General features: G+C 46.3%; 1 protein-coding gene across 13 annotated transcripts in view; it reads left to right on the top strand.

The window, feature by feature from the left end:
* Cacna1e (calcium voltage-gated channel subunit alpha1 E) overlaps positions 1-22,722 on the top strand; it is a 488,748-nt gene that overhangs the window by 87,536 nt on the left and 378,490 nt on the right. For all 13 annotated transcript variants that reach the window (XM_039091008.2, XM_039091012.2, XM_039091010.2 and 10 more), the window contains exon 2: positions 8,749-9,199. In XM_039091008.2, coding sequence (XP_038946936.1) covers positions 8,763-9,199 — 437 coding nt within the window. In that variant the 5' untranslated portion in view covers positions 8,749-8,762. The remainder of the gene's footprint in view (positions 1-8,748; positions 9,200-22,722) is intronic.

Raw genomic sequence — 22,722 nt, 5'->3', positions numbered from 1 at the left:
GACCCTCTGTGTAACTGATCAGGACCTACCAATGTTTTAAGTTTCAGAGGGCTCATTTTCCAAATATTAGCGCCTTCTAGAGCATTGGTTGATTATTAAAGCATTAAATTTCTCTTTTTCCCCCTCATGCTTATAGGGATATCCTTATCAATAAATATATATTATGGTGTGACCATTTTTGGCAATTGATCTCAGGTTGGGAATCTGCAATCTAAAAATGTAAATTCCAGAATACTAGAAAAAGCTGCAAGAATTCAAGCACTGAGATGATGTCCTAGGTGGGAAATTTTACATCATGAAACACTGTTTCGTGCACACATTTATTTAAAAGCATAATAGAAATTTGCCTTTAGCTTATGAATACAGATATTCACGAAACAAATGGAATGTTGTGCTTAGACAAAATTTTGGGTTCTTTCTCCAAGAAGTGTTAGTGCGTGCACGCAAATGCTGTCGCCCAACTTTGGAAGTCCTGCTCCAAGCAGTTTAGTTACGAGATACTCAGCCTCAGATTTCTTCTGTCCAGGAAGACTTATATTCATACTTGCTTTTGTGACTGTATCATGATGAAAATAGCTCTGGCCATGGTGCCTCAGACCCTAGTACTCAGAACCCAACTCAGGCAGAAGAATCACTTTTATCAGCCTGGGATACATAGCAAAATCCTACTTAAAAATATTAATAGAGTGACATTGAGCTTGAAAGTGTCTATACATATCCCTCCTCCTTCTTGGCACACAGTAGGACACATTTCTGTTCTTCTGCAGTTGAGCAGAGTCAGGTGACTGAGTGATGGTTGACAGCATACAGAAGTGACACTCATCACCACCCTTTGCATGTAACTCTTCGAAGCATTTCTAAGGTGCTTTTTGTTTCTTTCTCTCACCTGGAGAGGCAACAGGAGGGGTAAAACAACCCCCAAACACCTCCAATGGTGTACTCTGAAGTCCCAGGCTCAAGGGTTAGCAGGGATGGCTGATTATTTTGTCAATAAAGATTTATAGAAATACAGCTTTGCTTGTTTGCTTGTGCATTCCTGCCTTCGACTCTGAGAGGCAATGAATGATTGCATGATCTATAATATTTACCGTCCAGCATTTTAAGAGAAAACTGTGCTTGGTCCTGGCCTACATGATGGCAGAGGCACTGAATGACAAGAACAGGGCCTCTGAATGACTGTGAACATTGGGGGCTTGACTCTTCCCACCTTGCAAGGCCACCTAGCTTGCATTGTCTTTTTGCACAAATTTAGCATAGTAAAAAGATATCTAATATGTATTATTTTGTATATTTTATATATGTATGTATGCATGCATGCATACATGTATGTATGTGTGTATGTATATATGTATGCATGCATGCATGTATGTATGCACGCATGCATGTATGTATGTGTGTATGTATATATGTATGTATGCATGCATGTATGCATGTATGTGTGTGTATGTATGTATGTATGTACTGCTATGTGGATGTACAATGTTTATCTATGTGTGTTGAGGCCAGAGGACACCCTCGAGTGACAATCTTCAATAAGCTTCTACTTTCTGTGACAGGTCTCTCAGTGCAGTGCATGGTCTATCATTGTGATCTTGAAGCAGGGGAGAATGTGGTCTTAGAGAGGTAGATTGCCAGAGGTTGCCTGACTGTCAAGTGGCAGAACTGTAGGCTAGACCAGAGCTTTGGACAGCAGACTGTGGATTCCTTCTACTGAGTCCATAGAGACTCAGGCAGACTTAGTGAACACTCCAGATCTGAAGCAGAGTGTTTTCCTTGGATGCTGGTTTATGTTCAAATGTACCAGCCTGTCAAATTGCTGTTGGACATTAGCCCATCCTTGAAACAGTCACCATAACAACACGGACATATGGAGGGGAATGTGTGTTAGAAAAAAAGCTGATTCTAGTCCAGGAGAGGATGGAGCTTTGCAGGGAGTTGGGGGTGGGTCAAGGGCTCTCCCCTAGGTGTGTTTTAGTAGATTAATTTCACAAGACACCTGGGAATGATTTAATGACATTGTGTCTCATTGAGCTTTTAATGCTCCAGTTCACTGAGGGAGACACCTCTTACTAACTTAGCCTAACCTCTCAGGATGGCATGATGCTTTTAGTTGTAATGTGTTAAGACAAGATTTCTTGGGGGAAAGGAATGGCTATTGAATATATAGGACTTGGGTAGGGAGGATAAGCACTTGCTGCATGAAATGAGGGCTTGGGTTTGGATCCTCAGAATATACATAAAATAAAACTGGATATTAGAGCTTGCTATCTTATCATTCCTGTCATGAGATAGGATGCGGAGACAAGAGAATACCCAGAAACCTGTGGGCCAGCTAGGCTGGCATATGTAGTAGGGGACAACAGAGAAACCCATCCCAAACAATATGGAGGATATAGACAAAGGAACTTGTCCTCTGATGTCCACATGTGACATCTGCTGGCACTCACACACATGAACAGAGAGATTCAGGCAGGCTCAGGAACATTCCTGTGGGTCCCAAGTTTTAATAGTTGAAAGTTGAGACCCCCTTGTCCTCTTCCTGCCTGAAGAGACAGATGGTACTGAGTCGAGGATAACGTGGAGCCATCTTTTCTTTTCTTTTCTTTTCTTTTCTTTTCTTTTCTTTTCTTTTTCTTTTTCTTTTTCTTTTTTTTTTTTTTTTCGGAGCTGGGGACCGAACCCAGGGCCTTGGGCTTGCTAAGCAAGCGCTCTACCATTGAGCTAAATCCCCAACCCCACGGGGAGCCATCTTATGGCTTCCTGTGGGCTCACCACTCACCCCTAGTGGCCACCAGCCCGATTTCTGTCCACTGCCTCCCAGCAGTGGTCCTTAGTGCAGTATGTATAAGGGAGATGTCTTCCTCATTGCTGGACTCAAAACTTTGAGGGTACGAAGACAGTTTTCAGAAGAATGTAATTTCTCGGCTTCCTGGTATATTCATTTCTCACAAACTGCTGAAGGACACACATGCTCTGGAGGAATCAGAAGGCGAGTGGTAGTGGATGGGCCTGGGATGGCCATGAGCCAAGGAGAGGTGGAGAACGTCTTTAACACAGTGGGCTCACCTGCCTGGGAGGCACCAATATGCCAAGGGAACACAGGGCTATTGTTTCTCAGTCTATTACAGTTTCATCAGTACTAAGCAAACCTCAGGAGAATGGAACAAAAATATACTATTCATTTCTAGATGAATATTTTGACTTTTATTCTGGAAGGGTGGATGAGTGGGGAGATGACATCAGGCCAAGCAGGACTATACTCATTGGCATAATATCTTTGTGGTACAGGGTTCTTAAATAGGGTAGGGGTAGGGGGAAGAGAAGAGAATCTCTCATTAACAAATCATGCCCTTCTTAAAAGGGGAAAAGCCTATCTGGAGCTTCTGGGTTGCACTAACTACTCTTCCTCCTGAAGATGCCTCAAAGTTAAAAAAGTCTTTGCCATCTAGCCAAACTGTTCAGGAAAGACAAAGAACAAAAGACAGTGGGAAGTAAGACTTAAGAGTAAAAGGGGGCCTCAGAGCTGTCATTAGCTCCTGTTCCAGCCAGTAGCTCAGAGCAGTAGTCTATCCTCTTTCTTTAGAGAGTTGAGGTGAGGGCTACATAGAGCAAACTAGCTTCTCACGTGCTCTGCTCACAGTGGCTTCTGTTTCCCAGGCTCCATTTATTTCATTTATGGCTCAGATTGAATGGCAACGATGGGGCCCAAAAGATATAGTAAACTGCCAATATATACTAGACTATATGACTATAGCATGTGTGTGTGTGTGTGTGTGTGTGTGTGTGTGTAGACCACAAGTTAATGATGAATGTTTTCCTCAATCTCTTTCCACCCTTTATTTTTAAAATTATGTGTATGTGTCTATATATGTGTTTGCCACATGTGTGGGTTTCCACAGAGAGAGTCAGGAAAGATCTCTGGAAACTGGAATTATGGGTAGTTGTTAACTTCTGGACTAGGGTTCTGGGAGGTGAACTCTGGTTCTCCGCAACAGAAGCAGGCATTCTTAATTGCTGAGCCGTCATGCTATCCCTTCCCCCCATCTTATGAGACAGGGTCTCTCACTGAACTCAGAGCTTACCCATTTGGCTAGACTGGCTAGCCAGTTCCAGGGCTCTCCCATCTTGGCTTTCCTGACACTGCGATTATAGGGATACACACTGTGCTTGGATGTTTTTAAACCAAGGTGCCAGGATCCAAAGTCAGGTCCTTTTGCTTGTTCAGCAAGCACTTTACCAACTAAACCCTCCAGCCCTCAAATAAAGTTTTATTCAAATATGGTCACACACACCTATATTTATTTATTTATTTACATGTTGCCAGGGTACTTTTGTGCTGTAACAGCAGAGTTTGAGTAGTCAAAGCAGAGACTGTGTGGCCTACAAACTTTCAAATGCTTTGTCAATCCCTGCTCTAGAAAGTCTGCACGGACATTTCATTTTGAAGCAATACATTATCATTTTCATGTTAGTTACTTTTCTGATTGTGTGATAGAACACCATGTAAAATGAAGAGTGTATTTGGCCTTAGGGTTCTAGAGAATCACGATGGTAGAGTGGATATAGTAGCTGGATTTGGAAGTCAAGAGGAGTCTCACTGGGAAAACAAACCAGTCTTAAGGGTAGGCCCTATATCAAGCAGAAGATGGTCAACAGAAAGTGAACTCAACAGCATTGTTGGAGGGTCTTTGCCTTATAATGTTAAGTCAGGGACTTTCTTTCCTTGATTTTACAGGTCCTTTGTGTATATATTGTGGCTTCCAGTTTTCTGATTTTATGGGATTCCTGTGTGTACAAACGTGTGTGTCTCTACATCTATATACATTTCTTGTGCTTTTTCTTTGGCTCTAATTCTTGGTTGTTTGGTCCTATTCCAATTTGTTTGTTTTCCTTTTATCTTACTGTATTTTTATTATATTATTATTCCTTACATGCCCGTTTGTGGATTTGTATGGGAGGTGATGTGGGAAGGAACTGAGGAGAGTAAGGGGGAGGGGAACCATAATCAGGATATTATATGAAAAAGAAATCTAGTTTCTATAAAAGAAAAATAGTTTACATCTTGAACACGCATGGAATAGAGTGGGCACGTTTGAAATGGTGCATTGTCTTTAAACTCTCAAAGCTTGTCTCCAATGATGTATTTCCTCTAATGAGGCCTAACCTCCCAAACCTCCAAAACAAAGCCATTAATGTGGGACCAAGTATTCAAATGCCCGAGACTGTGAGGACCATTTCTCATTAAAACTATTATGACCTCTATTTACAACCTGCTGCCCAGAATCATTAAACTTAACCACTAGAAGTCAAGTGTGCTTCCTTCTCTGTTCTTGTGGGTCAGGGGAAACCAGAATATTGGGGAAACAGCTCTAAAGACCATCTAAGCATCTATTCCATGCTGAGCTCAGTACTAGTTACTGATTTAAACAGATAGACAAGATAGAATTCTTCTTCTCAAGAAACGCAAGGAAAGACGGTGTTTGGGAATGGGGGTGGGGAAGACTAAGAATAGGGTAGAGTCAAGTGCCCTTTCTTGGAAGATACAAGCTGTCTCTTGTGAATTGCTGGATGGGGAAGATGTTCTGTGAGTGTGGCAACAGCAAGACCAGGGTACTGGCCAGCTTGGCAGTGGTGGAGTGACAGATTCCCATGATGAACATTTATATCAATAATAGAAGGGTTGCTTAACAAGAATTCTTAAAGGGAAGATGAGATAATTTCATGTTTTGATATTTGTAAATTGATTCTGTTGAAGCCAGAGCTCTGTCGTGCATATTATTGCTGTTGTAATTCTGGCAAAGATGTGATTTAGATTGGCAAAGTGTCTGGGAAGGGGAAATCCAGGAAGGATGGGGGTGGGGATGGTTGGGAAACAGACAGACAAAGCCAGACGCTGGCTTCTGGTTGCTTTGGGAGAGCTAGTGGCCTGAGAGCCTTGTCTACAATGGACTTAGAAGGGGGGAGGAGACTGTAGACCAGAGTCCAAGAATACTTGGAATTGCTGGAGGTGCTAAAGTCTGGAGAGGGAGTGGGAGCTGTTAGGGGAGGGGAGCATGCATGTGTATGGTGGGGGAGAGACATTTAAACATTGTAGGAATAAAGGATAAATTTAAAACCCATCAAATGTAGAGACAGAATGACAACGTGAGGAGCATGAGTCACTCTTTCTAGAGGCCCACCCAGCTGTTGGCAAGATTTGAAAAATATTTTCTCCTTCGATTCTCTTCCTTATTAAGCTTAGCCTGCACCTTCCCCTCCCTCTTTCCCTTCGGCTTGACTCAACCTTGGTGATCAAATGTGTAGTGTCGACCCGTGCTCAACTCAGCTCCCAGAAGCTTGAGTATCAGGCTGGAAAGATGATGGAGAAGGAAGGAAGGAAAATGAAGGTGCTACCTCAGGGCCAGCTCTTTTGTCAAGCACAGGTCTATTGCTTACTTCAGGTTTTCTCTTACATGCATTAAGGCCATCCCATCAACTGGGCTTTTCCTTACAATAGATCTGTTAATTAGTGATGAGGAGGTGGGCGTAGCAGTTTTTGGATTCTGCTTCATGAAGCACAAGCAGTGTGATTAGTATGATGAAAAAAACAACTGGGAACTCAGACTTGAAGTCTAAGTCTATCCCAGCTCTGACATAACAGCAGTGTGCCCCTGGATGGGTATGGCCCTTGGTAGGTCTCTTTACTTCTTGGACCTTACCCTTCTCATCTATAAAGTAATATGGTTGAACATTAAAATTTATGACTATTCCATGTTCTTTGCTTTTCTGGTTTACAGTTTGATTTATGGCTCATATTAGGGAAGGCAGGAGATAGCTAGGGGTTAGGTGTGTGCAGGGTTCTAAAAGGATACTCCCTCAGTGTTCCCAGCATGGTCCCAGTGTGCAATGGAGCCTTATTCCATACTACTTGAATGTTTTGGATGCCAAGGCTCCTCTGAGCACACAGAACACATGGTGGTTCTTAGCACCAAAGTGATACATCACTTGTGGAAGATGTTGACATTTCAAGAGTGGGGCTCCTGGCTGAAAGGCAGGCAGTAGCATCTTGAGGTGGAAAGCTGAGGTCCTCTGAAGTACAAAGGACTATTAGGACACCAGGCTTATAAAAGACATGTTTTCCACATTCTTTTAGTTTGGGTTTTACTGCTGTGAAGAGACACCATGACTAAGGCAACTCTTAAAGAGGTAAACATTAGTTCAGTTCATTATCATAGTAGGAGACACGACATCCTGTAGGCAAACATGGTGCTGGAGAGGCCAAGGGTTCTACATCTTGATGTGAAGGAAGCCAGGAGGTGATTGGTATCTGTAGGCAGCCAGAAGGAGGCTCTCTTCCACAATGGGAGGAGCTTGAGCACTAGGAGCCCTCAAAGCCTGCCTATATAGTGACACACTTCCTTCAACAAGACCACACCTAATCCAACAAAGCCATACCTCCTAATAGTGCCACTTCCCGCAGGCCAAGCGTATTCAAACCACCACACATATCCTCTGGGTTCCTTGAATCCTCCTCTGTGCATGTATATTTACTCTTTTACCTGTGACTCTCTCCATCCCCATCTCTGGCCCCCATCTCCTGGCCCTTACCCAGAAAGATCTGTCCATACTTAGCTTCAGGGTCCTGTCCCTCCATACAGCTCTCCTGGTTACACTGGGTACATAATGTGGTCCTCCTCTGAGCACTTACAGTCGTCACAGCCCATCATGCCATGTGAAGAGTCAGTGTTTTTCCTGTGTCCCAATGGGTATGATATGGATGGTGTCTGGCTCATGTTGAGATGCTTGATACCTGACACTGGGGTTGGCACGTGGTAAGCACTCTTTCCAAAGCAAATCTGACTATATTCTTCTTGGCCTGGAATAGGAGAATCTGGCTTTGGGGAGTCATTAGAGCATCTGGATCTGTAATGCTCTCTGGATCTTGAGGTGGATGTGTGTATAATAAAAAAGGAAGGAACCTAGACACAAGATATGCCTACTCTGTGCTGGCCCAAGGAGTCGAATAGCAGCAGGCAGCCAGGAGGGCAGAGGAGCTGGGAAACTGGAATAGGGGTGATGAAAAGTCTTTTCATTCAGCCACACTGCTGCCCACCTGAGATGGTGTCGTCTCTTTGTAAAAGGTACTGGTATGTTTGTCTCCTATGTCCATACTGATGGCCTGTTTTGAATGGTGGTGTGAAAGCACACATTCCATAGAAATTGTACTTTGGTTTTAGAATTTTGATCTTTCTCAGGGCTCTTGGTATGTTCCTCTTATTGTTCTGGGCAGTGGCAGTGAACCACATTTCCCAGCCCCATAATCGTGTGGGAAACCTGTTGCACTGTACAGTGTACTGTTGCTAGGTGGTGATGTTCAGTGACTTAGTCATTAAATGCTACCAATATTTTCTCCTCACAATGGGTTTATTGGAAGGTAGTCCAGTGATCAGAGGAGTAGCATCTGTAATCATGTAACCTTTGTCTTCTGCACGGAACTTGTGTCTCATGGTAGGCATGAAGTCTTCTTTGCTTAAACTGTGCAGCCCGGTGAGTCTGGTACCCACACTAGTCTATTGTCAACATTACTGATTTTAGCATCTTTAACCAAGCTCGGCCTGTCTGCCAGTTTCTTGGCCAGGCCTAGGAAGCAGTATTGAGCCTTGAGGGGCGGTGTCATTAATCTTTTTCTCTTCTCTATTTTCCTGTGCCCATGATCCTTCCCTCCTCCTCCTCCCCACCCTTTGTCTCTGCCCATCCTTTCCCTGGCAGAGCAATGTTCTGTGATGGTGCCCGAGATGCGTGGACTGAGCCCAGGCCGAAGGCTGCCCGAGCCTGCCCTGTGCCCGGCTACAGGAGGGAGCCCTGAGCCCGGGGCTGTTGGCAGGCGCCGCCACGTCCTGGCTCTGCCTGAGGAGGAGGCATGGCGGCCGCAGCAGTGTGCCCTGCTCGAGGCCGATGCCTCCGACGAGGTGGGCATGCTGCCTGCTTCCCCGCGCTCTGCGGTGTCCGGCTTCGACAACTTCTTCCCGGTGCAGGAGGGCGAGGGCCCAGGCTGGGAGGGCAGCACCACGCTGGATGCAGGCTCCAGTCCCTTCCTCCCTGTGAGCCCAGAGGTCATGAAGCGGAGGCGAGGGGGGCTCATCGAGCAGCGGGACATCATCAAGGCCCACGAGGCACACAAGATGCAGAGCACCCCGCAGGCCCGGCGCAAGGAGTGGGAGTGAGTATGGAGAGTGGGTGGGCCCTGGGGACAGGGTGGTTCCAGAGACCGGGAGGAGTGAAGAGGAATTTGTGTCTGTATCCACTAACCTTCCCGACTAGGTCGCTGTAGTCAGCCAGGCAGTGGTCCTACTGCTCATCTTGTAGGCCACTCTGAACCTCCTTGAGGTCTTTTAGGTTCCAACTGCCCAACTAACCTGTTTAACCAAGCTCTTAGGGAGAAGGAGCTGGGTCTATTCCTGCAAGCCATGGAGGATGGAAGTCAACTTGAACCATCTGGGACGTGTTCTCTTCAGGAACTACAGCTGCCCTGCCCTTGGATAATCTCATATTTGGGGCAAGTCTCTCCTCAGAGGGGAGGGAGAGAAGAGAATCACCAAGCTGTGAGGCCACTCGTGGGCAGGCTTTTCCTTTCGTGTTAGACAGAAGGGTTTATGTTCTGACTTAGGCTGGCTTGGAGGCAGAATTTACTTTAGGTTTTATTTTGTTTTGTGTTTACTATTTCCAGGAGTCATGACTTAAAAGAAGGTAGTGATTTTCAAGTGCCCTGGTTTTATACCCCATATAAAGACTTAAGTTTTGTGCTTTAAATCAGTTCATTCTTCTTGTTTGCACATCCTATGACCCTTAAACTTTTCTTCCTGCCTGAAATGGGGGCAGAATTAGCTGTCGAGTGACTAGAAACTTGTTTTTAATGGCGGGGTTTGAGTTTATCTGCTCTATTTCCGTGGATGAGCTAGGTGTGTGGGTGTGTGTGAGTGTGCATGTGTGTGTGTGCACAAGTGTGCATGTGTGAGTGTGTGTATGAGTGTGCATGTGTGTGAGCGTGTGTGTACCCATGAGTTTGTGTGTACATGTGTGTGTGTGAGTGTGTGTATGAGTGTGTATGTGTGTGTGTGAGTGTGTGTACCCATGAGTTTGTGTGTGTGTGGGGGGGCTTCTCTCGTCTCACTAATATTTATTAGCTTGTTCATCCATTCTCTAGCCCTGGTATGTGAGGAGCTTCTGAGATGCAGGATTTGAGTATGAACAGCATTATTCACATCTCAGTGCCATTATTTTTTCAAACCTACAGCTTTTTAAGGGTGGGGGAAACACCTCATGTACTAACTCCTCACTGCAACTATGAGGACAATGAGACAGTTATTGTCTGCATTTAGCTAATAGACACAGGGAAGTGACTTTCTCAGGGCCACTTGATAATAACTGCATTGTGATTGCAGTTCGGTACTGATGAGAGATCTGTACCCTGTTAGGCTGGCTCTGATTTTTACCTTGAGAGCATGGTACTGTCGTTCCGATGGTATTTCTTATCTCAATAGCCATTGAGGTGATTTGACCAGTCAACTAGTATGAGGGTTGAGAGACTGAGGACTCAAGGTAACCTAAGGAAGTCTCGGAAACTCAGTTTGGAAATGAAGGAGGAAGAAGTAGATAACTATGGTATTATTTGATATTATTATGATATGTATTTGCTCATGTTCACAAGTGTCAAGGCCCATTCCTAAGAGTCAGGAAGCCAAAGCAAGAGACACTTCAAGTTCAAGGTGAGCCTGCTCTATAGTAAGGGCTGGAGCGGTCAGGGCTACATAGGAGGACCCTATCTCAATCAAGGAAGCAAAGAGAAGTATTTTATTCTCCACCTCTGTCTAACCTTTTAAACATGACTTGGAAGACTTGCAGGAAGTTCACATTGTTCATGCCATCCCATTGTTCTGGGTCCCAATGTAAGAACTCCTACAATAGTCAAGGTAAAACTAGCTTGGCCATGACTAGCAATGTGGAAAAGCTGATGTATTTCACCCAGATCACTTTTGCTGCTGGAGGGATATCAGGATCTGGTTCCAGATGCCTACCTGTCATGGCAGGAAGAAGAGTTAGCAAGCTGCATTCCACTAAGCAGGTGCATTGAGAGGAGAAACAGGGGAGACACACCATTGGCCTGGGTACTGGGGACATAGTGGTCTTTAGGAATGTAGCGTTGGAGAGGAGCCCATAGGGAGGTGAGAAGAATTGACTGAGGAGATAGGAGGCAAAGCAGCCAGAACAAAACCACTTTCAAAAGGAAGGTGTTGGGCTGGAGAGATGGCTCAGTGGTTAAGAGCACTGACTGATCTTCCAGAGGTCCTGAGTTCAATTCCCAGAAACCACATGGTGGCTCACAACCATCTGTAATGAGATCTGATGCCCTCTTCTGGTGTGTCTGAAGGCAGCTACAATGTACTCATATACAATAAATAAATAAATAAATAAATAAATAAATGAATGAATAGATAAATCTTTGGGGTTTAGGGGGCAAAAGAAAGGAAGAAAGAAAGAAAGAAAGAAAGAAAGAAAGAAAGAAAGAAAGAAGGAAGGAAGGAAGGAAGGAAGGAAGGAAGGAAGGAAGGAAGGAAAGGAAGGTGTCATTGTTCAGGGTACGCTGGAAGCCCAAGACAGTGAGGATAAAGAGGGAGCTGCCTGGGTTTGGAACATGACCTTAAAGGGCACAACTTCAGAAGGGGATGGAGTTAGAAGTCTGGTTAGAGTTAGAGTTGATCCGTGAGAAATAGCAAGTGCTAGAGTCAGTGATATTGGCTCATCCACCACCTGTCCCCCAACACTCATCACTGCCACCTGCTGGAGACCCCTATGTCTAAGACATTACACCTCTTCACCCTATCCTCAGAGATTCTCTCTCTAATGACTCTCTTCAAACTCTCCAAACCCCAATATAAGCACTGTCTAAAGCAGTGTCTCAATTTGCCTAATGTCTTGACCTAACACAGTCCTCATGGCGTGGTGGTCATAAAATTATTTTTGTTGCTATTTTATAAATGTAATTTTGCTGTTATGAATAGTAGTATAAATCTCTGTGTTTTCCAATGGTCTCAGGCAACCCCTGCAAACCTCTGGTTTAGACCTCATATTGTGACATCAAGAAAATCTTTTAACTTTCCCTTCCCTTTCCTTTTCTTCCTGCCACCTTTCCTCCTCCTGTCCAGTAAATCCCCTCTAATGCTTAGCTCCGTAGACTCTTCGATTTTCTGTCTTAGGGTTTCATTGCTGTGAAGAGACACCATGACCATGATCAAGGCAACCCTTATAAAGGAAAGTAGTTTCAGAGACTCAGTCTATTACTCTTATGGTTGGAAGTATGACATCATGCAGGCTGACTTGGTGCTGGAGGAGCCAAGAGTTCTACATCTTGATCTGAAGGTGGCCAGGAGGAGACTGTCTTCTGAAGGCAGCCAGGAGGAGGCTCTCTTCCACACTGGGTGGAGCTGGAGCACTAGGAATCCTTGAAGCTCACCTACAAAGTGACACACTTCCTCCAACAAGGCCACACCTATTCCAACAAGGCCACATCTCCTGATAGAGCCATTTCTGATGAGGCCAAGCATATTCAAACCACTGCAATCTCACTGCATCTACATCAAAACAATCGTCCTCTTACTTTTTTGTCTACCCCCATGAACCAGTCATTAGCCAAGGTAAAGGATGCCTGCTGCTTCCCATGTTGGTGTCTAGTCCAGTTAAGGGTTGGCCAATGTTCACTGAAGCTTCTACGTCACCACAATCCCTTCTTAGGACTCGGTCTCTGCTGTGTTGCTCCTTTGTTGCTTCATCAGGCTAGTCTTCCGGATTTCCAACTCTGCCTTTATCCTGCTTGGCATGCCCACATGAGCTCACATATCTGAACATTTCTACAAAACACCCTACAGCCATACTGTGGTCAGAAACACAACCACTGCCTCAAGTCACCCTGGCAATTTGCTCAGAAGTCTTACTACATTGCACTTTTGTATTCATGGTCAAACTCTTGGGCAGAGCATTTCATTCTCAATCCCCAACATCTCCTTTAGCCCACCTGAGCTCATGCCTGGAGCTGCCTTCCTACTTCACTGGGTAGACAGCAGCAACCAGAGGGGCATGCATGACCTCCGTACCACACGGCCCATCTCTGCATCTGCCCCGGAACCAGCCCTTTCCTTCTGCTACTGTGGACTCCTTGGGGGAGTCTCATGACTGGGTAGGGGAAGTTGAGTCCTCTTGTCTACTTCCTGTTTCCCAGGCTTGCTCTCATGATTCTCTTTTGAAGTCATTTCAGCGCGACCTTCAGACTATCTCTCGGTTGCCTGGTCTTCTGTGTCCATTTTGAGGGATGTCTAGCAGCAGGCGTGTTGGCAGTAATATTTTATTGCTGATTCTTCCTATCCTCCCCAATCCCCCATGGTTATCGTGAAAGTAATTCTCCATTTCCTCTCTGTGACCCATGACCTCTCTTCCTTGTTTCCCTTTCTCTTTTTTCATCTCTGAGTGGCAGCTCTCTGGCGTCTGTTCTCTTCCCACCAATGTTTATTTCCTAGCGATGTCACCCAACTCCAGCCCTCAAGCTGCCATCACATGTTGGTAACTCACACCTTTGTATCTCCAAGACATTTTTCTTGAATTTTAGACACGCCCTACTCATCTCTTAGCATCTTCAATTGTATGTTCTTAGGCATCTTAAGTTTAATACCTCTAACACCAAAACAATGGTTTTCTCTCAGGTCAATATTTCCTGCTGTCTTCTTTTTCTCAGTAAATGGTACCTATGAACTGTTGGGCATTCTGATACAGTGGCACCTATGATCTTTGGGCACTGTGGGACCTATGATCTGTTGGGTACTATGGCCAGAGATGTTGAAGCCATTCCCTTTTTTCACACCAACACCTGGCCCTTGACAGTCCTGCTTGGCTCTCCTTTAATGATGTATCTGCTCACCTTTTATCTGTTCTGCCATGAGCCCCCTGCTCCAAGACACCTTTTATTTCTATTCACAGACATGTATATGTATTTACATGTGTATGTGTGCATTTATATGTTTGCGAATGTATATGTGTATGTGTCTATGTGTGTATGTGTATATGCATAACTTCCACTGTAATAAATTTAATATGAAATATGTCACAATTACAACTTTTCATCAATGAAATAATAAGGTTGCTGTTAACAGAAAATAAATAATAATAATAATAATAATAATAATAATAATACATACATACATACACACACATTCATAGTGCTTACCTGGTACCTGGTATTATTCTTCCGAATGTGAGTTTATTTGCTCTTCTGTCAGTCGAATGAACCTGTCCTTGCTATTTTGTCATCTTGTGCCACTGTGACAAAACACCTGAGAGAAGTTAAGTTACAGGATGAAGCTCAGGTTTTTATATTTAACTTAGATTTCAGAGGTTTTGGTCTGTGGTCTCTTGGCCTAGCTGCTTCTAGCCCTGTTGTGGGCCCATGCATCCTGGTGGAGTCTCATGGCAGAGGAATGTCAATCATTCCATGGTGGTCAAGAAGCAAAGAGAAAAAGCTCATGGTTGTGACAAAGGCCTCTCTCCATAAAACAATTACTCTACAAATCTGTGAATGGATGAATTCATTGTGAGATCAGAGCTGACAAGATCCAGTGTCCACCTAAAGGCTTACCTCTGAACACTGCTACACTCGATCAAGTCTTCAACATGAGAACCTTTGGGGGCGGGACATAGAAAAGCAAAACCATAAGATCTGTTATTTCTGCTTTTATAGTCGGGGCACGAAGCACTTAAGTACTTTGTTCAAAGGGGATTAGTCTGGTCACCTCTTAGACACCCTTCCTATTTCCATTCCTATTGGCTAGAATCTTTTCCCCGTGTGGTAGTTAAGTATCCCCTACCCTATTTCTTTAGATTTAAAAATGGAATTGGGATGACAGGCATGGAGTTCCTGTGAGAGTCTGCAACCGTGTGTTAAAGCAGCCCTCAGCTCAGAACCCTATGGTGGCTTCCTGTCTCACACACAACAGTCCTTCCTATGACTTGTGGGGACCTGCAGAATCTTTTTCCTGCCTGTGGTGCTTGCTCCTTGTCTTCCACAGAGGTGACATGGCTCCGACCCTCTGTCCCAGTCACCCTGCCCTCTGCACTAGCTACTTTCAGCCCTTGATACTCCTCCAAGGTGGTCGATACCTCTCACCGCTGCCCCAGTGGCCCTCTCCCTGTACCTTCACCTTCCCTCACTGGTCAGAGGGACTGATGGCCAGCTCGATCTACATGAAACAGTATCCACTCCATCCTCGCCGACATCTATGCTGCCCTATTTGTCATTCTAGCATCTGCTTCTTCAACGCGCAGACATACATTTCGTACTGGAGTGCGAGCAGAGACCTTGTCTTATCTCTGGGTTTGGGAACAGTGTCTGCTATATGGTTGAGCTCACAATAGCAGGAGCCAGCCATGCGGTGTGATTGTGTGGGCTGTTGACTCCGTCTGAACAATCAGCTGAGGAAATGAGGAGTGTTCTTGCCTGCCCTCTTCAGGGCTTCTAGAACCCCACGTCTCCTGCCTTCTGTTCTGTACACAGCATCCTGCAGTTTCCTTCTCAGGCAGGGATTTGCTGCAGGAAATCTGCTCCTCTGCCAGTTTCCTGCTTCTCCCTCAGCTCTGCTCCTCCTGGGGCCTTCTCTGTCATTCACACATCTGACAGCCCACCACACACACACACACACACACACACACACACACACACACACACACACACACACAGACACACACACACAGAGCATTACAAATCCCTCCTCCTTGGCACCAAGTCAGGACTCTGGTGATGCAGGAAGCAGACTAGAAACCAACCTGGGAGTTTCCCTATGGTATTGCCTACAGTGGGGCCAGCCAAACGCTGGTAAGGAAAGGACTGAGAGAGGAGGAGGAGGATTCTCCGAGTGCCAGGCTGTTTCCTACAGAAAGCTCTCCAGGTCTGTTCTAAGGACAATGGCCCCATCTGCTTTCCCAGGAAACGGGTTACCACGTAAAGAATGTTGTTTCCAGAAGAACCTGTTAAGAGGTTTCCTCAAGCTTGGTGTGTGGGTTAGCAAGAGCTTTGGTTAAGACTCCTTAAAGAGCGAGGTTTGTAATTTTACCAAGCAGTGCAGAAAGAGCAGGTTCCCACTCACGAAATTCCTTAATATAATTCCCTCCAGCTCACACAATGTCTTCACGTATACTCTTCATGTGGTCCTCACAACCAACCTATAGACCAGCCATTGTGATTCCTAATTTACTGGAGAGAAAAGTGAGCCCCAAAACAAGAGATAGTGCTGGGTCAGAAGTCTACCTTAACAATCACTGCTGATTGAGCCCTGGCTATGTGCTAGGTGCCTTGCTTGTGTTATTTATACTAATGGAAATAATAGGTACCGTTACAAAGAACAGAAACATTTCATACGGGACTATTATTACCTATGGGCTCGGAAGAAAGGAAATTATGTGTAACTCTAACGTCTGCGTAGGCTGGCGTGGCTTTCTCTATGAAGAGGGAAGCGGCATTTCCACAGCTACAGTGCTTATCACCAGTATTGTAATTGCCTGTTTACATGTCTGTTTCCCCCTCTGGTCTGTGCACAGAGGCACTTGTCTGCTCTCCACTGGCGTCTCCATCGCTCAGTACTGTGTCCGTCCCCGTTGCTCGGCACAGTGCCTGGCACATGACAGAGGCCCGAGAGATGAAAGGAGAGACTAGGAAGCAGCGCCCATCTGTACACTGGGTAACAAAGGCTTAGAGAGACCGAGTGGCTGGCTCTGTGTGACAGAGCCGGGGATCCACGCCATGTCCCCTGACTGCACAGCTGCTGCTTGCTCCACTAAGCTGTTCTCTCTAGTCCAGTGTCCCCTGCGGTGACCCTGCAGCACTGGGTGGATGGCAGGCATCCAGTTCATTCTTGACTTATTGCAAGGTTGCTTGTAGAAGTTACTTGGGCAGTCAGTCTGTGGCCCCTGGTGGGATTTAGCACTTACCTGGCAGTCCTGTTGTAAATCTGAGACACTTTTGTTAGACCACATTAGAGCAATGTTGGTACGACCCAGGATTGTTCTGAGCTTCTTCTGTGCCTTCAGTCTTCATGGGTGACATCAGCCAGGACCCTATATTTACTTGACTCATTGTGTGTGTGTGTGTGTGTGTGTGTGTGTGTGTGTGTGTGTGTGTGTCCCAATCCATCTCTCTCCAACTTACTTCCTTGAGACAGGGTATTTCACTGAGTCTGGAGCTAGGCTGGTGGCTAGTAAAGCCCTAGTCACCTTCCTGTTCCCCACCCACCCCCATTCACACACAGCGGTGAGGTTACAGGCATTGTGTACAGCCATGTCCGGTTTCTGATTTTTATGTAAGTGCTGGGATTTGAACTTAGGTACTCGAGCTTGTGTAGCACGCGCTCTTACTTTCTGAGCCACATCCTTAGGTTCCCAAACCTTTGATTCTTGCAGCAAAAATATTTGGTTGGCTATCTCTGCACTCTCGTCCTGCGTTTAAGACACAACATTGTGGGACAGAACTCCTCCTCGCTTCTGACACAGTGTCAACCCATCGTTGTCCTGGATCAGGATACAGTGCCATCTACCCAGTAATCCAAACCAGACTCTATCATTCATTTCTCCTCTCTCTCTCTTCCCCCCACTTCCAGCCAGTTAGCAAGCCCTGTTGATATGGGCTCTCAGACATACCCTAAGGGCAAAGCTTGTCCATCCTCATGGCTGCTAACCAGGTCCAAGCCACTGTCACTTACACTATCACAATAGCCCTCTAATTGGTCTCTCTCCTTGGATCTTTGTTTCCCTAGGACCAGTGAGTGTGTCTATCACAGCAGACAGGGCTGCTTAGAGTCTAAGCTGTTTTCTGTCACCCCACCTGGTCTGTGCTGGTCAGTGTCTCTCACTCTCCATAGAGAATGACCTGTGTTCCCCAAGCACTGGCCTGCCTTCGTGCTCAGACTAAGCCTGTTTATGCTCCTTCCCTGGATCTACCCTTCATCTAGAATGGCTTTTCTCTAGATCAGCTGTCATAACTCTTGTCATTTAGACCTTTGGTGTCTCCCCCCAAAGGTTGTCCTCCTCATACGGTCTACAAGAGGCCCCTGGCCACTGTGTCCTGTCACCACCTGCAGCAGCTTGTCTCCTCTGCACACGAGAGAGTGTCAGAGCCACGGGGAGAATCTGTGCTGCCTGGTCCTCTTTGCACCACTGGAGTTAAAAAACAACACCTGCATTTGGTGTGTTTGCAAAGGGAAGAATTTTCCGTGAAGTGTTGGCGTGGTGGAAATTATGACCTAAGTGCTTACTCCTGTGTTGTCAGGACTATCTCAGGATAATGGAGATTCTAGCAGTGGAGCAGGCTATCCCTGTGGAACTCATAGGCTGTCAAACAAGGCACGCACAATGAAGGTTGTCCCAGGATGGTCCTCCTTCCTGCCTCTGTGCAGACTGTGTCTAGTTTGATTTGTAATTCCAGGCCTCGTTCTCCTCTTTTGCTGGATTTCAGATGAGTGCAGGGGTGTGCTTAAACAGCCACAGAGGGAAACAGTAGGTAACAATTGGTCCACTGCTTGCCCCTTTCCCCCAGGTACCATCTGCCTTGGGCATCTGAGGAAGGTGAAGCAGAGGCTGACTCCATTAGGGTTGGGATCTGCTGCAGACACAGTGTCAGCAGCATGGGGATGGGTAGGCATAGAAACACACAGTTCCTGGCACAAGATGGCAGTGAGTACAAATGAGCATTTAGCATCAACATCCTCCAGACCAGGCAGGTGAAGATGGGGGAATGGGGATGCTAAGAAGCGGGCGATTTGCAGGAACCATTCCTCCACATGCAGGACCATGTAGTGAGCAATGCATCCCTCCTGAATTCCCACTCTAACTTTTGTCTCATCTTCATCTACTCTCTGCTGTACTGGTGTGTGTGTGTGTGTGTGTGTGTGTGTGTGTGTGTGTGTGTGTGTGTGTGGTGCTCCAATGAGGATGGGGCAGCCCGTTTTGGAGGAAGGACAATTGGACATTCAAATAGTATCCTCATGGTCATTTGCACTACACTCAACGGTACTAGAAATTCAGGCTATCAACCCCACACACAGATCTAGAGGCACGTGCTGCCACCTGCTGGCAAAGTTGGGCACAACTTGGCTTAGTTCTTTGAGTAGTAGTGTCTGTGGAAATCATTGCAGGAGAAAAATGTATTTAGTTGAATAAAAATTCTTTTGTTGAATGACCTGATATTTTAGCTCCATTCCAAATTATGTCCTTTTGGAGGTTAGGCAGTCTGAAAGTCACGTTGGTCCCTACTAACTCTACTGCTACCCTCAGCTAATTTCAATCATTTGTATGACAGGCTGGCTCTGAAGTTCCTGGGTTTTCAGTTCAGCAAAGTCCAACTCCCCTTGCTTGAAGATTAAGTATTTTGGACTCTTAGAGTTTCAGTATAACATGCCTGCAAACAGAACACAGAAACTGCGAGCCTTCAACACGTGCTGTAATCCCCAGACAGCAACACATTTGAGAACCAGCAGCCAAGAGGAGACCTGCAGCATATGCCCTGCTTCCTCAGGATTCTGAGCAGAACAGGAAGCCACAGAGAATCCAGGGGAGCAGGCTTCCCAAGAAGCTGACTCAATCCCAGTAAGTCCTAGGATTTGCTTTGATATGGGCCCTTTGGGAAATTAGTAAAGTGCAGACATGGAGACCTAACTTAGGTCTCCAGCACTCAGATAAATGCCCAGCATGTGTGCCTGTGACCTTAGGACCAGGGAGGCAGAAGCAGGAAGATTTCCCAGGCTCACTCTACAGCCAGCTTAGCTTTGGGTTTTGTGAGAGATCTTATTTTAAAAATAAGGAGAGCATACGTGCTGACCTCTGGTCTCCACATACAAACACATGAATGTGCATCCATACATGTGTGCACTCACACGTGAACACTCACACACATCTGCATGAGTGTGCACAGACACACACACTCACACACTCTCACTCACACACACACTCACACACACACTCATACACACACAGTCTCACACACATGCTCACACACACACTCACACACACAAACACACTCACTCACACACACTCACACACACTCACACACAAACACACTCACACACACACTCACACACATAGTCACACACAGTCAAACACACACACTCAGTCACACACACACTCACACACATTCACACACACAGTCACACACAGTCACACACACTCACACAGTCACACACTCACACACATAGTCTCACGCACACATAACACACACTCACACACACACTCACACAGACATTCACACACACACTCACACACATTCACACACACTCACATAAATTCACACACACTTACTCACATACAGTCACACACACACACACACACACACACGCGCGCGCGCGCGCGCGCGCGCCCTTTGGGCAGCTTCAACAACACCCTTCAATTTCTTTACTTCTTCTGGAAAGCTTCAAAACAAGGGTTCATCTGTATAACTGGTCTCTAGTGATGACTTCTTTTCTTAGTGTTTCTGCCTTCATGTCTCGCACAGTTCTAGAAACTTCCCTCTGGGGCAGAGTGAGGGAAAGAACTGGATGTTGCCTGAAACAATGCAGCTTTGACTCACAGCTGTGGATATGTCCTTAGAACCCCCACTTGGGGAAGGAGGGCCCCTGCTTTGCTAGAAGCACGACGAACACAAGCTTCAGGACCACAGGCTTCAGGAACATAAACAGTCTCAGCTTTCAGGAAGTTGAGGTAGAAGGATCTTGGGTTTGTGACCAGTCTGGCCCACATAGTGTAACACTATCTCAAACACACACACACACACACACACACACACACACACACACACACACACGAGAGAGAGAGAGAGAGACAGACAGACACACACACAGAGACAGAGACAGAGAGACAGACGAACAGACACACACACACACACAGAGCGAGAGAGAGAGAGAGAGAGAGAGAGAGAGAGAGAGAGAGAGAGAGAGAGAGGAAACACCCCTCTACCTCAAAACAGCAGCATGCATGCCTAGCTTCTCTGCTTCCCCTGAAGCCACCAGCGGCTCTGGAGGGTGGAGATGGGGGGGAAACAGGTGTCTTTTCCTTTTCCTGAACACATGCAGGGAGCCAGCACTAGGTTTGTTGCCTTGACCTTGAAGGAGGGATGGGGAAAGGAGCCTGCAACCATAGCCTCTGTTCAGAATTCTTTCTGCCTTCCTCTTCCCATCCTTTTCCTGCATCTCTCCCTTATCCCTGCCACGCCTGAGTAGACCTAACTGAATATCTTCAGATCATTTAGCTTTTGGACTATTCCAAGATTCTATACCCAGTCACCTTTATGGGGGGGGGAAAGGGTCTTGAAAGCAGCATCCTCCCTTGCCAGCAATAGGGAAAGTAACTCTATGGTGCCCTCCAGTGGTTATTTCTGTTCATTGCAGTCATAGTCTGGGAAGCTGCATATTGTTACAGAGGACTAGCGCGTCCTGGAGGCCATTCATCAAATGACAGGCCAGGAAGCGGAAGCTAAAATCTTAGCAGAGAGGGTGAGCAGGGCCAGAGGTTATCTATCTCATCCCAGGGCATCCCCTCCACCCTAGCCTGCGCCGGCTTTCCATCCTGCGTTTGAAAGAGCCTACCTGGGTACCTTGGCTGTGCGTGAGTCAAGGCAAAGATGAGGACATCTTCTCTTGGATGTGATAGGATGCCCGGAGACAGAGTAGAAATACTGCTGAAGGGGCGAACATAATCGAGGGAAAATCTGTGGTGGGCATTAGAGCTGAAAACGTCGTTGAAAACAGATGCTTATGTAACAGGGTTGATACCTCCCACACAGTTCCAGCATCTGGATGCATGAGACCATTGATACCACAGTCTCATCATTGGAGAAACTGAGGTACGGCTACTTGGCAGCCTCCTGACCTGGAGCCCTATACTCCCCTCTTAGTACTGGACATCCTTTCTGCTGGCCATTCCTAGGCCTGGCTCTCTTTTATTCCCCGTCCCTGTCCCCCTCCAATCCCCCCGTCCCCGCCCCCACCCTTTCACCACTTTTCTCTTGTCTTGAAGTAGGGAAGGGGGCGGATGACCGTGGAGTTTGCCTCTTCCCCCCCCCCCCCCGACTCCCTCTTGTCTAGGACCCCTTGCTTGCAGACCGTTTGCAGCAATGCCCACACGCCACCGCCCAGCTTCATGTTCACCAGGTGCCCTACGACACAGCCACGTTACCCACTGACATTAGTGTCGAAGCCCCCATCCTCCCCAGACTTCGAGAGAGCAGGGGGAGGTTCTGTGTTTAGAGGAGGTCAGAGCTGTGGCTAGCTCGGGAAAGCATACATGGGACAGGGGAGGGTGCCCCTGTAACGACTGTGCTGGGTTGACTCCAGCCTCGAGCCGTTGCTCTTGGTCTCGTCCTTCCCAGGACCCCCTCCATACAACACATGTTCTTCCCCACCTCCAATGCCTAAGCTGCCCAGAGCTTGTTCCTCCTCCCCTTTCCCTCCTCTCTGTCACAGAAGTGAAATCAAACTATACTTGCAAGCTTATGATTTTCTTTTTTCGTTTTTTATTTTTTACTTAAAAATAATATTAGTTGGGCCCCTTTCCTTGGCTGTTTCTAGAAAGGTGGGTCTTAGTGTCTCCTTAAGGCAATAGGTATAGTGTTCCCGAACAGGAAGAACTGTTGTGATCTCAAGCACAGCGATCGGAGGGAGCTGC

Source organism: Rattus norvegicus, chromosome 13 (assembly GCF_036323735.1).
Source record: "Rattus norvegicus strain BN/NHsdMcwi chromosome 13, GRCr8, whole genome shotgun sequence".
NCBI lineage: Eukaryota > Metazoa > Chordata > Mammalia > Rodentia > Muridae > Rattus > Rattus norvegicus.
The sequence above is the reverse complement of the archived record's forward strand: the minus strand, read 5'-3'. Positions and strand labels throughout refer to the sequence as shown.